General features: G+C 42.5%; 1 protein-coding gene across 1 annotated transcript in view; it reads left to right on the forward strand.

The window, feature by feature from the left end:
- LOC140728712 (uncharacterized) overlaps positions 1–17,078 on the forward strand; it is a 93,560-nt gene that overhangs the window by 64,453 nt on the left and 12,029 nt on the right. The window contains exons 9-10 of the mRNA XM_073047673.1: positions 6,035–6,177; positions 8,616–8,742. Of these exons, the coding sequence (XP_072903774.1) occupies positions 6,035–6,177; positions 8,616–8,742 (270 nt within the window). The remainder of the gene's footprint in view (positions 1–6,034; positions 6,178–8,615; positions 8,743–17,078) is intronic.

Here is a 17,078-nt window from a genome sequence, read left to right on the forward strand (position 1 = left end):
AGGAACTCAGCAGGTCAGGCAGCCTGTCATGTGAAATTCTTCAACCCACTCCAAGTCTGACCTGTATGTCCGTAGCTTCTATTACAGGATGGGTATCCTAAGACTGAGGAACAGTACCCCATCTTCCATCTAAATACATCATAGCCTTTCAGGCCCAATATCAAATTCACAATTTTAGGTAACTTACTTTTTTTGTATTGGAATTTGCCAACCAGATGTAATGTTGACTCAGTTTTTCTTTTTCCAGTAAGACAAGATGGATATTTCCTAGTGCTCTGCAATTCATTGTTTTCATTTGGAGCAACAAACTTTCTGCTGGAGGAACTCAGTAGGTGTAGCAGAGTTTGTGAAGGGTAGGAATTACCAATGCTTGGGATCAAACCCCTGCACCAGGAGTGAGGGTGGAGTACAGAGAAGCTGGTATTAAGAGGGGGATGGAGACTAGTGAGACAGGAGCGCATGATAATTATTGAAATGACTGAGGAGAGGCGAAGGATGACATGCAGGTCCTAAAGTCAAGGAGTCATAGACCAGTACAGCACATTACAGGTTCTTTGGCCCAACAAGTTCATTTGACCATGGTGCCTACTCATCTAGTCTGAAGCCATGCCTTCAGCCCAAAGCCATGCCCCATACATGTACTTATCAAAGTGCTTTTTAAATGATACTATTGTACCTGCCCCAACTACTTCGTCTTTGTTTGAAAAAGTTGCTCTGCAAGTCCCTTTTAATACTTTCTCCTCTCACCTTAAATCTATGCCCTCAAGTTTTGGACTCCCCAGCCCTGGGGAAAAGACTGATTCCATCCTTTTACCTATAGTATGCCACTCATCATTTTATAAATGGCTATAAGGTCACCTCTCATTTAATTCCACTCAGTTGAATAAAGACCTAGCCTGGCCAACATCTCTCTATAACTCAGGCCCTCTAATCCAGGCAACATCTTTGTAAATTCATTTTGCACACTTTCCAGTTTAATCACATCTCTATAACAGGGTGACAGAAACTGTACATAGTACTCCAAGTGTGGCATCACCAATGACTTATACAACTATAGTATAATGTCCCAACACCTGTACTGCCCTGACTAATGAAGGAAATGTACTAAATGCCTTTTTCACCACCCTGTCTACCTCTGATGCCACCTTTAATTAACTATGCACTTATACTCCCAAGAACCTCTTCTGTTACACTCTCTAGTGCCCTATCATTCACAGTACAAGTTCTACACTGTGATTTTCCTGAATGTATCACCTCACACTTATTTCTTGATTCATCATGTACTACCTTTATAAGTGAAAGTCTGTCATTTACTTCTACCAATATTTTCTGACTCTCGTTTCATTTATATCTAGTCATACTGATTATAATTCCTGACTTCTAAAGCAAGAATATTCCTTGTTACCATCCTTGTGCTATCCTCCATCAGGGTTACTTCCACTTTTTTTTGTTAAAAAAAAATTGGGTAGCCGGGCATATTTGGTTGCTAACATTCCTTATTATACGACCAATCTCTCCGTAGTAGCTTTGAGAACAAACCATTTAGTCTTTATTTGTACCATTAATTCTTTATGTTGTTACATATGCTTATTCTATTCTTTACTGTTGCATAATTTTTCCTTATTTTACTATATGATGACGTTAAGGACTTCTTTCATAGGATGAGGTGCAGTATTTTCATTACATTGACTGAGGGATGAAGCTCTGCACTGGATGCAGTTACAATTACTCACCTGTGACCTATATTTCAATATCTTAATGGAGACCTGCTGTAGCTCCACAATGCGGCACCATTCTCTTTATTACTGTCTATCTCTCCTTCATTCTTTCAGTCCAGATGAACAGTCTCGATCCAAAATGTTCATTCCTTCTGTAAATGTTGCCTGACTCATTGAGCTTCTCTAGCAGCTTTTTTATGCTTCACGTTCCATTGCCTGCAGTTTCTTATGCCTCTGTATCTCCACCATCACAATTCACAAAAGTTTTACAATTTAGATTTTTAATATGGTTGTTTCAAAATGGCTCGTATAACAATTACCATTGCTATAAATGACTCATTGAACAATTACTAATAACACTTCTATCCCCCATCAAGAAGGCCTTAAAGCTCTCCACTTCTTCCTTAACAACAGATCTGATCAGTTCCCTTCCACCTCCCCCACCCTCCTCTGGTTGGCAGAACTGATCCTCACACTCAAGAATCTTGAAGATACATATGGCCAGATTTGGGAACAGCTTCTTTCCAACTGTGATAAGACTGCTGAACAGTATCCTGACCCGGATCTGGGCCGTACCATCCAAATATCTGGACCTAACTTGCACTACTGTACTTTCCCTTTTCATTTTTATTATACTTACTTCGATTTGTACTTCAGGGAGCGCAAAGCGCAGAAACAAATATCACTGTGATGATTGTACGCTCTAGTATCAATTGTTTGGGGACAATAAAGTATTTGTATTGTATTGCATTTGCTCCTCCCACTCTCCAAACTCAAAATGTAGCCATCGGCACCCAAACGAGCCTCAGCAAAGCCTGCCTCCTTGGTTGTGTGGAACAGTCTTCCCCGGTAATATTCCCCAACTCTTTCTGAGCTACATTGATGCTGATTGGTGCACCTATGCTGAGCTTGTCAATTTCATCAGCTTTGCTTCCAACTTCCATCCTGCCCTTAAATTCTCTTGACATCTCTCTCCCCTTTCTCAATCTCTCTGTCTCCATCTCTGGAGACAAATTGTTTACTGTTATCTTTTATAAACCTACCAATTTCCACAACTATCTTGACTACCTCTTCCCACCCTGTCTGCTTTAAAAATACCATTCCCTTTTCTCAGTTCCTTTGTCTACACTGGATTTATCCCCAGGCTTTTCTTTCTAGAATATCTGAGATGTCCTCCTCCTTCAAAGGACTGTGTTTCCCTTCCTCTACCTTTGATGCTGCTCTCACCCGCATTGCCTCTATTTCCTGAACATCTGCCCTTGGTCCACTTTCCTGCCACCTTAACAGGGATAGAGTTGCCCTTGTCCTCACCAACTACCCTCCCCTATGAACTTCCACATCCAGCATGTTATTCTCCACAACTTAGACCATAAGACACAGGAGCAGAATTGGGCCGTTCGGCTCATTGAGTGTGCTTCCCCCATTCCATCATGGCTGATTTAATATCCCTCTCAACCCCATTCTCCTGCCTTCTCCCCATAACCTTTGATGCCCTAACTAATCAAGAATCTATGAACCTCCACTTTAGGTATACTCGATGGCTTGGTCTCTACAGTGCCAGTGGCAATGAATTCCACAGATTTACTACCATCTAGCTGAAGAAATTCCTACTCATTCCTGTTCTAAATGGACACCCCTCTAGTCTGAGGCTGTCCCCTCTGGTTCTAGATTCATCCACTATAGGAAACATCCTCCTCATATCCATTCTATCCAGACCTTTCAATATTTAATAGATTTCAATGAGATCCCCTCTCATTCTTCTAAAGACCACAAATACAGACCCAAAGCCTCATATATCAACAACTCCTCATATATTAACCTTTTCATTCCCAGAACCATTCTTGTGAACCTCCTCTGGACTGTCTCCAATGCCAGCAAAGCTTTTCTTAGATAAGGGGCCCAAAACTGCTCACAGTACTCAAAAGACTCAGTGTACCATCCTTGCTCTTCTGTTCTAGATGAATGCTAACATTGAATTTGCCTTCCTTACCAACTACTCAACCTGCAAGTTAGCCTTTGGGGAATTCAGAATCAGAATCAGGTTAATTCTCACTGGCATGTGTCGTGAAATTTGTTAACTTAGCAGTAGCAGTCCAATACAATACATAATATAGAAGAAAATAAATAAATTGATCGATAAATCAATTAAGTGTAAGTATATTGAATAGATTAAAAATCGTGCAAAAACAGAAATACTGTATATTAAAAAAGTGAGGTGGAGTTCACAGGTTCAATTTCCATTTAAGAATCGAATTGCAAAGGGAAAAAAAGCTGTTCCTGAATCGATGAGTGTGTGCCTTCGGTCTTTTGTACCTCCTACCCAATGGTAACAATGAGAAAAAGGCATGCCTTTAGTGCTGGAGGTCCTTAATAATGGATGTTGCCTTTCTGAGATGCCGTTCCTTGAAGATATCCTGGGTACTTTGTAGGCTAGTACCCAACCAAGATGGAGACGACTAAATTTACAACCCTTTGCAGCTTCTTTCGGTCCTGTGCAGTAGCCCCAGCCACCTCCCCCCCCCCCCATGCCAGACGGTGATGCAGCCTGTCAGAATGCTCTCTACAGTATATCTATAGAAGTTTTTGAGTGTATTTGTTGACATATCAAATCTCTTCAAACTCCTAACGAAGTATAGTCACTGTCTTGCCTTCTTTATAGCTGCATCAATATTCTACACTAGGACTCCCAAGTTCCTTTCTACTTTTGATTTTTGAATTATCTCCCCATTTAAAAAAAGTCTATGTCTTTATTCCTTTTATCAAAGTGCATGCCCCACGCTTCCCTACACTTTATTCCATCTGCCACTTCTTTGCTAATTCTTCCAATCTGTGTAAGTCCTTTCTCAGAATCCATGCTTCCTCAACACTACCTGGCCCTCCACCTATCTTCATATAATTCGTAAACTTAGCCACAAAGCCATCAATTCCATCATCCAGGTCATTCACATTTAGTATAAAAAGAAACAATCCCAACACCAACAAGTGTGGAACACTACTAGTCACTGGCAGCTAATAATAAAAGATCCTTTATTCCCATTCATTGTCTCCTGCCAGGCAGCCAATCTTCTATCCATGCTAGTATCTTTCCTGTAATACTATGAATTCTTATCTTGTTAAGCAGCCTCATGTGTGGCACCTTGTCAAAAGCCTTCTGAAAATCCAAGGAAGTAACATCCACTGACTTTCCTTTGTCTATCTCGACCATCATTTATTCAAAGAGTTCCAAGAGATATGTCAGACAATATTTACCCTTGAGGAAACCTGCCTTCAACCATCTTCAATTGGACCCTACCACCAAACACATCTTTACTTACCTCACCACCCCTCCCCCCAACTCTGTGCTTTCTGCAGGGCTCGCTCCCTGTGATTCCCTTATCCATTTGTCCCACCCCACTCATCTCCCTCCCTAGCACTTAACCCTACAAGTGGAAGAAGTGCTACGCCTGCCTGTTCACCACCTCCCTCACTTTCTTTCAGGGCAAGATTTCACCTCCCTACCTTTTGGGGTTGTATACTGTATCCAGTGCTCCAGATGCAGCCTCTTCTTCATTGGTGAGACCTGACATACATTGGGGGATCGTTTTGAGAAGCACCTTCATTCCTTCCACAATAAGCATTATTTCTGGTGGCCAGCTATTTTAATTCCAATTCCCAATCCCATTCCAATATGTTTGTCCTTGGCTTCCTGTGCTGTTACGATGAGGACATTCTCAGGTTGGAGGAGAAATACCTCACATTCCATCTGGATAGACTCCACCCTGATGGTATGAAATTCAATTTCTCCAACTTCTGGTAAATGTTCCCCCTCCCCTTCCTTCTTCAATTCCCCACTCTGGACTGCTCCTGACCTTTTTTCTTATCCTCACCTGTTTATCACCTCCCCCAGATGTCTCCCTCCATCCCATTCTCCCCGGTCCACTCTTCTCTCGTATCAGATTTCTTCTTCTTCAACCCCTTACCTTTTCCACCTGTCATCTCCCCAGCTTCTTACTTCATCCTTCCTCCCCCACCCACCCAGTTTCACCTATCACCTTGTAGCATGTACTCCTTTCCCCTCCCCCCAACCTTCTTATTTTGGCACCTTTCCAGTCTGATGAAGGGTTTCAGCCCAATATATTGATAATTTATTAATTTCACTAGTTGCTGTCTGATCTTCTGAGTTTCTCCAGCATTTTGTGTCTGTTGCTCTGGATTTCCAGCATCTGCAGAATCTCTTGTGTTCATGCAACAATTATTGCAACTCCTTAGGCTGGTAGTGTTGAGTGAGATTGTTGGCCCTCACTATTAGTGTATGAAAATATTTTCCTTTGCTCCAGGCTGGACAGCTCTGCATGAAGCAAGTAACAATGGATTCCATGAAGCTGTGTTGGTGTTGTTATCAGCTGGTGCAGATGTTAACTCAAAGGGGTTGAATGGCATAACTCCTCTGCAGGATGCTGTCAGAAATGGACATTCACAGGTATATTTTAAAGCCTATGTCAATATATCGACATCTTTTACATCCTCCTAGGACAGATGAGCACTGGAATCTGTTCCTGATAATACAGTCATCTGCTGACTCTTTGTCAGTCGGGTCAAATTGACCCTATATCTCTGACAGCTCTAACCCATCAAATATTGCTTCTCATATTGCTGCACAAGTTGAACTATTTAAAATGATTCTTGAGAATAGATCTTCACGTTTAAATATGATGAATTTGATGCCAACAGAGTAAAATAAAAGCTCACTTTTGCCCAGTTACTGAGTTTTTGATCCACATTCAGTATAAGTAATACAATAAAATAATAAAGAGAACAATGGTTACTCATATTCCCTGGCACTTCTTCATATTTACTCTGAAGGTAAAGTGAATATCTATAACACAAAAACCTTTAATTGACAATGGCCCACAACTTCTGTGATTTATGTAAGTATACGGTGGGCTGGTGAGCATTTTGTTTATTAGTACATGACGCACAGAAATAGCCTGGCTCTCTTGAAGATCTTTACTCATTGTGCTCAACCATTAAGAAGTACACAAAGGAAAACAGGTACAGGTCATGGGATAAGAGATTGAGTGGGGCATGTGGAGAGGATTGGAATCACATTTAGTTGGATTGAGACTTTCAGTATCAGGCTGAGTCAAAACTGAGCTGCTTAGGGTCAGGTGACACATCAGGTGGAAGATTGGTGGGAGGATTGCCAGGAAATCAGTGGAGGGTTACTAGTGAGAGATGAGTGGAATCTTGAGGATGTACAGTGAAAAGCTTTGTTTTGCATAGTATCATACAAATCATTTCATAACATCAGCAGATTGAAGTAAAACAAGGAAAAAGAAATAACAGAATGAGGATTATAGTGATACACATACAGAGAAAGTACAGTGCAGGTGGAGAACAAGATGCAAGGGCCACAATGAAATTATGAGATCAAGAGTTCATCTTTATTGTACATACAAAAGACCTACTCAATAGAGTAATGGAATAGAAGACATGACACCTGGCCACTAGGCTCTTCACCTCCTTCATGTATTTTATCTTGATGTTATTTGAGATCTGGCCAGTCCACTGCAAACTTGTAGATGGAGCTACAGCCAAATTTGGCCACAGTCTTGAGTGTATAGAGAGTAAAGCTGGGGGCTGTGGTCACTGCCTCACAGGGCAACAGTGTTGATAATTTTGGTGGAAGTGTCCTTACTGATTGTAGTGTGGTGAAGAAGTCAAGGATTCAGTTACAAAGGGAGCTGCTGAGTTCTAAGTCTGGGATTTCGGAGATGAGCATTTTGAAATTTTGGTATTGAGGCCAGATCTATAATCAAAAGATTGGTGGTGGTATTTGTGCTGTGATTGTAGGATTGCTTTGATCTTGATTCATTCAGGAGATTAGTAATGGTGAAGATGGGGGATTAAAATCAACCTTGGTTTAGACAGGAGATCAGTTGAAATGGAGGTGTCAGGCACGGGAATTTGAAATGGGTGGTTGGGCAAGAGAAAACAATGAAGGCTCAAAGGAGAACTGCTAGGGTGTCCATATAGATTTTTGTTAAAGATGCAATTAACTGAGGTGGCCTATCAGATTTGGACACAACTGCTCAGGGGTTGCTCAGCCAAAGTCTATTACTAACAATGAAATGGGCCTCATGAGCCATAAGTAGATAGAAATCCGAGATCATTTGGCAGGGACAGAAATTAACATTACCTTTGTATACATATTAGCATGGTCATGCTTTTGATAAATCCTGTATTTCATGTTTCTACACTTCTAATTCACCCTGAATTTTATTAGCTATCTGGAAATTTGACAATTGTTGAGGATATGTTCATTCTACCTTATTTAAGAAAAAGGTTTATAAAAATTATTTTTGCATGATCTATCTTCACAACAATACAGCTGACATCCAGTTTTAACTGTAAAATATTCATAAAGTTGCAAATGAACACCAATGAAAATATTTTTCTATTTGCTTTCTTACTCCCTTTTGACCCAATAATACCATAATTGTTGGTTTTGTATCTAACCCAATAAGAAACCTGTAACAAATAGTAGGATAGTGTCCATAGGTTCAATGTCCATTCAGAAAATCTAATAGCAGAGAGGAAGGAGTTATTCCTGACTCATTGATTGTGTGCCTTTGGGCTCCTGTACCTCCTCCCTGATGGTAGATATGAGAAGAGGGCCTGTCCTGAGTGATGAGGGTCTTTAATGATGGATGCTGCCTTTATGAGGCATCGCTCTTTGAAGGTGTCCTGGGTGATAGGGAGGCTAGTGCCCATGATGGAGCCTACTGAATTTACAGTTTTCTGCAGCTTATTTCGATCCTGTGCATTGGCCTTCCCATACCAGATGGTAAGCATTATTTCTTTGTTTCCTGTCCATAAATTAAGTTCTTAAATCTTTTTATTATGTATTGCCCACAGGTAGTGAAATTATTGTTGCAACATGGAGCTGATCCTTTTGAAAAGAATGATCATGGCATCTGTGCATTAGATGAAGCTTTGGATAACCACATGAAGCAATTAATGAAAAGCTATCAACAAAGAAAAGGTATGAACATATTCTACTTTTCATTGGTCATGCCTGATTGTGTACAGTATGCTGCATTTCAATTTTCAGACTTGCTGCCATACGTCGAAGAGGCAGTGGTTTCTGCAGGAGACACAGTCAGATTTGACAGTAATTGTGACAAGACTTTTAGAAGAGGTCTACACTTAGAACCTCCTTTACAAATCACCATCTTGTTCCCCCTTTCTTAGTGTTACTTTGACTTTGGGAATACATTTCATGCATATCTGAAAATATATCAGAGGTTTTTACTTTTGTTTTGAGACAAAATTGATGACTTAGAAGAAAGTTATTCAGCCCAACATGTCCATGCCAGACAATGAAAAAGCGGCTTGGCCCTATCACTTACAACCACTTGGAGCATAGACACACAGCTTGCTGCAACAAGCATTTTTAAATTTCCTGACTCTACCATCCTTTCAGGCAGTGAATTCCAGATGCCTACCATCTAGGGTGATTTTTTTTCCCTCATCTCCCTTTTAATACATTTACATTTTAAAACAATAAATACTGGTTGTGGGCTCCTTTGCTAAGGAAAAAAATTACTCTTCTTCTCTTGTCTCTCTTGTCCATACTGCACCAACCACCACCACTGGGCTATAACTGTGCAGGAGCAGTGTGTGGTTAAATGCCTTGCTCAAAAGGACACACATGCAAACTCAGCTGAGGCTCAAACTAATGACCTTCAGAACGCCAGCCCAAAGCCTTAATCACTTGGCCACACACCTATTTCTGCCTAGGTCCTGCATTATTTTATGCATCTCAATGTTCTCCCCTCTTCCACAGAAAGCAATCCTAGCCTCCCCAATCATTCAACGGTTTTTTTCAATCGAAGGAAGAGGCTGAGAGTGGAAGACTGAAGCATCGTTGAGGGAAGATCGTTTTTCTTTTGTTTAACTGATCAGGGAAAAGAGGCTAGACTGCGCAGGCGCGTGACGTAGCGCGCCAAGGTTTAAAAGGGAGAGGAAAAACTTTCAACGGTCTTTTTCAATCGAAGCAAGAGGCTGAGAGTGGAAGACTGAAGCATCGCTGAGGGAAGGTGGTTTTTCTTTTGTTTAACTGATCGGGGAAAAGAGGCTAGACTGCGCAGGCGCGTGACGTAGCGCGCCAAGGTTTAAAAGAAAGACCACTATGTATAGCGGCCATCATTGTAATGGCCATCGTCGGAGTGGACTGAGTCCGAATGGGACGGCTTTGGCTCAATCAGGCTTCGGCGAGAAACAGGCAGAGGTGAGGGTAGGTTCCGGTAAGATCCCGTTTTTCTTCTTTTTTTTTGTTCAGACTAGAGAATATGCCAGGCAAGATGTTGGAATGCTCCTCTTGCAGGATGTGGGAAGTCAGGGAGACCTCCGGTGTCCAGGACAACAACACCTGCAAGAAGTGCATCCAGCTGCAGCTCCTAACAGACCGCGTTAGGGAACTGGAGCAGGAGCTGGATGACCTCCGGATCATTCTGGAGACTGAGCAGTTTATAGATAGTAGCTTCCAGGAGGTAGTTACACCTAAGGAACAGGGCACAGGTAATTGGGTTACCGTCAGGCAAGGGAAGGGGAAAGGGCAGGTAGTGCAGGGTTCCCCTGTGGACATTCCCCTCCAAAACAGGTATACCGATTTGGATACTGTTGAGGGGGGATGGCTTACCTGGGCTAAGTTGCGGCAGCCGGATCTCTGGCACTGAGCCTGGTTCTGCAGTGCAGAAGGGAGGGAGGAAGTGTTAGGGGACTCCATAGTCAGGGGTACAGACAGGAGATTCTGTGGTCGTGACAGAGACTCCCGGATGGTTTGTTGCTTCCCGGGTGCCAGGGTCAAGGATGTTTCTGATCGTGTGCACAGCATTCTGAAGTGGGAGGGTGATCAGCCAGATGTCGTGGTACACATTGGTACCAATGAGATAGGTAGAAAGAATCAGGAGGTCCTGAAGAGTGAGTACAGAGAGCTTGGTAGGAAGTTGAACAACAGGACCTCAAGGGTAGTAATCTCCGGATTGCTGCCTGTGCCACGTGCCAGTGAGGGTAAGAGTAGGATGCTCTGGCAGATGAACATGTGGCTCAGAAACTGGTGTAGGGGGCAGGGTTTCAGATTTCTAGATCATTGGGACCTCTTCTGGGGCAGGTGGGACCTGTACAAGAGAGACAGGTTACACCTGAACTACAAGGGGACCAATATACTTGCAGGGAGGTTTGCTAGTGTTATTGAGGAGGGTTTAAACTAGATATGCAGGGGGGTGGGAACCAGAGTGCCAGAGTAGATAATGGAATGGGGGTAAAAATAAATGATGTTAGTAGTTCATGCAAAGTCACAAATAGTAAGGCTGTGTGTGGTGGTAATAATCTTCTGAGGTGTGTATATTTCAATGCGAGGAGTATTGTGGGAAAGGCAGACGAGCTGAGGGCCTGGATTGACACATGGAATTATGACATCATAGCCATTACTGAAACTTGGCTACAGGAGGGGCAGGACTGGCAGCTCAATGTTCCAGGGTTCTGATGTTTCAGATGTGATAGAGGCAGAGGGATGAAGGGGGGGGGGGGGTGGCTTTGGTAGTCAGGGAAAATATTACAGCAGTGCTTTGGCAGGACAGATTAGAGGGGTTGTCTGCTGAGGCCATATGTGTGGAGCTGAGAAACAGGAAAGGTATGACCACATTAATAGGGTTTTATTATAGACCACCCAATAATCAGCGAGAATTGGAGGAGCAAATCTGCAGAGAGATAATAGACAACTGCAGGAGACAGAAAGTTGTGATTGTAGGGGATTTTAATTTTCCACACATTGATTGGGACTCCCATCCTGTTAAAGGTCTAGATGGGTTAGAATTTGTGAAATGTGTTCAGGAAAGTTTTCTAAATCAATATATAGATGTACCAACTAGGGAGGATGCAATATTAGATCTCCTGTTAGGAAATAAGTTAGGGCAGGTGACAGAAGTGTGTGTAGGGGAACACTTTGGTTCCAGTTATCATAACATCATTAGTTTCAACTTGATCATGAATAAAGATAGATCTGATCCTCGGGTTGAAGTACTAAACTGGAAAAAGGTCAAATTTGAAGAAATGAGAAAGGACCTAAAAAGCGTAGATTGTTCTCTGGCAAGGATGTAATTGGTAAGTGGGAGGCCTTCAAAGGAGAAATTTTGAGAGTGCAGAGTTTGTATGTTCCTGGCAGGGTTAAAGGCAAAACGAATAAGAATAAGGAACCTTGGTTCTCGAGGGATATTGGAACTCTGATAAAGAAGAAGAGAGAGATGTATAAAATGTATAGGTAACAGAGAGGAAATAAGATGCTTGAGGAGTATAAAAAGAGTAAGAAAATACTTAAGGAAGAAATTAGGAAAGCTAAAAGAAGACATGAAGTTGCATTGGCAGTCAGGGTGAAGGATAATCCTAAGAGCTTCTACAGGTATGTTAAGAGCAAAAGGATAGTAAGGGATAAAATTGGTCCTCTTGAAGATCAGAGTGGTTGGCTATGTATGGAACCAAAAGAAATGGGAGAGATATTAAATGGGTTTTTTTTGCATCTTTATTTACTAAGGAAACTGGAATAGAGTCTATGGAAACAAGGCAAACAAGTAGGGAGGTCATGGAACTTATACAGATTAAAGAGGAGGAGGTGCTTGCTGTCTTGAGACAAATTAGAGTAGATAAATCCCCAGGACCTAATAGGGTATTCCCTCGGACCTTGAAGGAGACTAGTGTTGAAATTGCAGGGGCCCTGGCAGAAATATTTAAAATGTCGATATCCATGGGTCAGGTGCCAGAGGATAGCTCATGTAGTTCCGTTGTTTAAAAAAGGCTCAAAAAGTAAGCTGGGAAATTATAGGCCAGTTAGTTTGACATCGGTAGTAGGTAAATTATTGGAAGGAATACTAAGAGATAGGATCTACAAGTATTTGGATAGACAGGGACTTATTAGAAAAAGTCAGCATGGCTTTGTGCATGGTAGGTCATGTTATTAGAGTTTTTTGAGGAAGTTACCAGGAAAGTGGATGAAGAGAAGGCAGTGGATGTTGTATACATGGACTTTGGTAAGGACTTTGACAAGGTCCCACATGGGAGGTTAGTTAGGAAGACTCAGTCGCTAGGTATACATGGAGAGGTAGTAAATTGGATTAGACATTGGCTCAATGGAAGAAGCCAGAGAGTGGTAGTGGAGGATTGCTACTCTGAGTGGAAGCCTGTGACTAGTGGTGTGCCACAGGGATCAGTGCTGGGTCCATTGTTATTTGTCATCTATATCAATGATCTGGATGATAATGTGGTAAATTGGATCAGCAAGTTTGCTGATGATACAAAAATTGGAGGTGTAGTGGACAGTGAGGAAGATTTTCAAAGCTTGCAGAGGGATTTGGACCAGTTGGAGGAATGGGCTGAAAAATGGCAGATGGAGTTTAATGCGGGCAAGTGTGAGGTATTGCACTTCGGAAGGTCAAACCAAGGTAGAACATACAAGGTAAATGGTAGGGCACTGAGAAGTGCAGTAGAACAGAGGGTTCTGGGAGTACAGATACATATTTCCCTAAAAGTGGCGTCACAGGTGGATAGGGTCGTAAAGAGAGCTTTTGGTACATTGGCCTTTTTAAATCAAAGTATTGAGTATAAGAGTTGGAATGTAATGGTGAGGTTGTATAAGACATTGGTGAGACCGAATTTGGAGTATTGTGTGCAGTTTTGGTCACCTAATTACAGGAAGGATATTAATAAGGTTGAAAGAGTGCAGAGAAGGTTTACAAGGGTGTTACCGGGATTTGAGAAACTGAGTTACAGAGAAAGGTTGAATAGGTTAGGACTTTATTCCCTCCAGCGTAGGAGAATGAGAGGTGATTTGATAGAGGTGTATAAAATTATGATGGGTATAGATAGAGTGAATGCAAGCAGGCTTTTTCCACTGAGGCTAGCGGAGAAAAAAAACAGAGGTCATGGGTTAAGGGTGAAGGGGATAAGTTTAAAGGGAACATTGGGGGGGGGGGCTTCTTCACGCAGAGAGTGGTGGGAGTGTGGAATGTGCTGCCAGATGAAGTGGTGAATGCGGGCTCACTTTTGACACTTAAGAAAAACTTGGACAGGTATATGGATTGTTACGTACCCCGTAACTGGGTCACTTACCAGCAAAGATAGAGAGGTCCGTTGAAGTCTGATGGTACTATTTTTAACAGTATTTATTGATAAAAATACACAAAAATAATATCAATGCAACCATATAGATAATATACGTCGTCAATACTAAATCTAAAAGCGCGGGTATAATAATAATCAATAAGAAATAACTCTATCATTGTCTAGGGGATAATGTATTGTCCGATGGAAATATAAAAGTCACTCAAGTTCATTCAAGCTGCAGCTTTTGGTTGGAGAGAGAGGGACGGATTAAAACTTGCCCATTCCTTTTATGATGTCAATCCTTCGAGAGTCGTTGGGGCTGATTTCTCCTTTGTTGTTAGCTAAAGCCGTTCTTCTGTGGCAAGGCCCACCAATTCCGAGGCAAATGGAAAAGGACGCACGTGGCTTTCCACCGGCTTTCACTATTACGCTGTTACAGGATTTCTAGTGTTTCTTCTGGTGCGTCTGAGGGGCTGTTCCTACAGACCCTCTTTTATCCCCACTCACGAGGTCTCAGATGTCAATCAGGGTGGAATGATGCCATCCCCCAACCAGCCCACGTTGCCTGAGGGCCTCCACGAAGCACAGTACTCAATACACAATTCCGTCTCCAAGAGACAGTGGCCGTTTCCCGTATCTTTGTATTGCCGAGGGGCCAAGACATTCCAAACGTCTCTCTCTCATTTCCTGGGTCTCCTGACCTGAATTAATAGCGATCTTGCGATTCTCAAAAAGGTGGGGCTACTCTGCACCCCTCGGCCCCTCAGAGTTGGGCACAGGCGTAACACCCCCTTTCTTCAACGCGTTTTTACCATCGGTAAAAACGAAGTAATACAGAGTCTTAAAGGATTTCAGAATCCAACACAATACAAAAGGTTTTTTCTTTCACTACAGAGCAATACAGTTATACATTCAATTCTGCATCCAAACAGTTAACGATTACATTGTCACTTCCGTTACTATCTTAACATCTGGTACCTTACTAAAGTCTTGTAGCATCAGACTTCAATTTAATAACCACCTTTTTTTTTAGTTCTTATTTTTCTTTAGCAAACAAAAACTAAAGAGTTGTGATCTTAGCTTACGGGTATACTACAAAAGTTCATGCAAATACTAATCTTTATGTTACTTTCAAACTTAACAGGCAAGCTTCCATAGGGGTTGTCTTTATTATTCACATGCTTTGTCGAAATCCCTTAAACCCGGCTTCTGCTATTTAAAAAATGGCATCCCCATTAACCCTCGCCTCTTTTCCGGTTAATTCCCACGTGGGGAGCTTGTGTACCCTGGCGAAATAGGCTTTCATCCGCTCCTTTCATAGGAGTTATTTTATCAACAATGTGTTCCAGATTTAGACCATTTCCCGAATTTCCACCCAATTCTTTAATTTTACGCAAGTTGCTAGTTTTCTCTTCAGGACCCTTGAGGCTATTAGTTTTCAGTTTAAATTTATTCAAACAGCATTTCAAATTCTGCCTTTTTACACCACACACTGGAATAACAATAGTGTGTGGGGCCCCTTTACCTTCCAACTCAACCTGTAATTGATTCACAGGCTTTGTGGTATCGAGCCATTGTCTCTGTAGCCTGGTTGCTGCTTCTGATATCAGTCCAGCCTTTAAATTTTCTTAATTCAATTTGGGAACTACACAGTCCCCTTTTCCTTCAATAATAATATTCACCCCACCACCTTTGATCTCCTCACTGACTTTTACCACACCTTCGAGCACAAACACCTGGGAACTCTCACTTCCCACTATTACCAAGGTTAACCCTTTTTTCACTGAACCAAGTTCATCTGACCCACAAGGATTGCATTCCTTTTCAACTGAATCAAATACCTCAGACTTTTTCTGAGCTCCATTACTAGGTTCAGTACCACATGCATCCACATCTTGGACACACTCAAACGGGACATTTGCCTCTTCCAGGCTTTCAATACCCGTACCCGGTCCAAATTCTAAATTCCCCTGATCCTCCCAGCTACTCTCTGGGCAACTCCCTTCTGGAGTAAACTCAACCCCGCGGGCTGAAACAACCTCATCTGCCAACCCAGCAGACTTCTTCAAAGTAAGGGCACCTTTTTCATCTAGGACTGCCCTCATTTCATTATCGGGAACACCTTTAGAAGTTTCCACTTCTTCAAACAGTTCTGCCAAACCAGACAGATCATCCAAGTCCAACCCTGGACCTTTTAACCGCTTTATCTGTTTCTCATCTTTATTTCGAGCCTCTAGAACTTTTCTCCTCGCTAAGGGCAGGTCTACCTCCTCTCCCTTACTCTCTTTCACTTTACTACTCTTAGTTTTACCACCCTCTAAACCCTCGTGGTACAGGGTCGGTAAAAACGTCTCGGCCAACTCGATACCGGCCGGATTTAAACTGCTCTCATTCTCAGCTGCCTTTCTCGACAGGCTGCGAGTGATCGCACATGCGGGATAGATCTTTGGATCTAGGGGCGGAGCCTCAACACTCACAGGCTGTCTTGTCAGCGTCTTTGCTGCCCAAACCTTACCACCGGCTAAATCATTACCCAGAAGGACGTCCGCGTCAGTTCTCGGGAATTCTGATCACACCCCCATTTCAACTGGTCCAGAGACTAGCTCACAATTCAGAATGATCCTATGCAAGGGTACCATTTCCATCCCTTTTCCTATTCCTTTCACAGCTACCATTCCCGTCTTGTGACCAAAATCTAGTACCTTACTGCTAATCAATGACAGTTCAGCGCCCGTGTCTCTCCAGATCCGCACGGGAGCTGGTGGGTCTCCCTCCCTCACAGACATGGTTCCGTTTGACATACAAGTCTCAGACCCTTCTCGTACTCTGTCTACCCGGGGATCTCTTGTCGATTTACTGATTACCACGGCACATCCGATGGGGACTGCTGCTTTCCCTTTTCCTGTCTCCTTCCTCGGAGCAAAGCACCTAGATGCAATATGTCCCCCCTTTCCACAATTAGAACAGGTCAAGCCCGGAAATCTCTGGCTGTCTTGCCTCTCCTCCCCAACCTTACCACTAGCTCCCGGCGGGACCTCTGCCTCAGCCGGCGGGCTTTCTCTATCGTTCCCACGGTCTCTCTGGGAACTTTTATTTGAGGAAAACTTTGTCTTGTGGGTTAGGGCATATTCATCTGCGAACCTAGCAAATTCGGAGATGGACTAATTCGGCTTCTCATTCAAATACATCCGGATATCCTCCGAAACACCACTTTTAAATTCC

Source organism: Hemitrygon akajei, chromosome 6, assembly GCF_048418815.1.
Source record: "Hemitrygon akajei chromosome 6, sHemAka1.3, whole genome shotgun sequence".
In the NCBI taxonomy this organism is placed as follows: Eukaryota; Metazoa; Chordata; class Chondrichthyes; order Myliobatiformes; family Dasyatidae; genus Hemitrygon; species Hemitrygon akajei.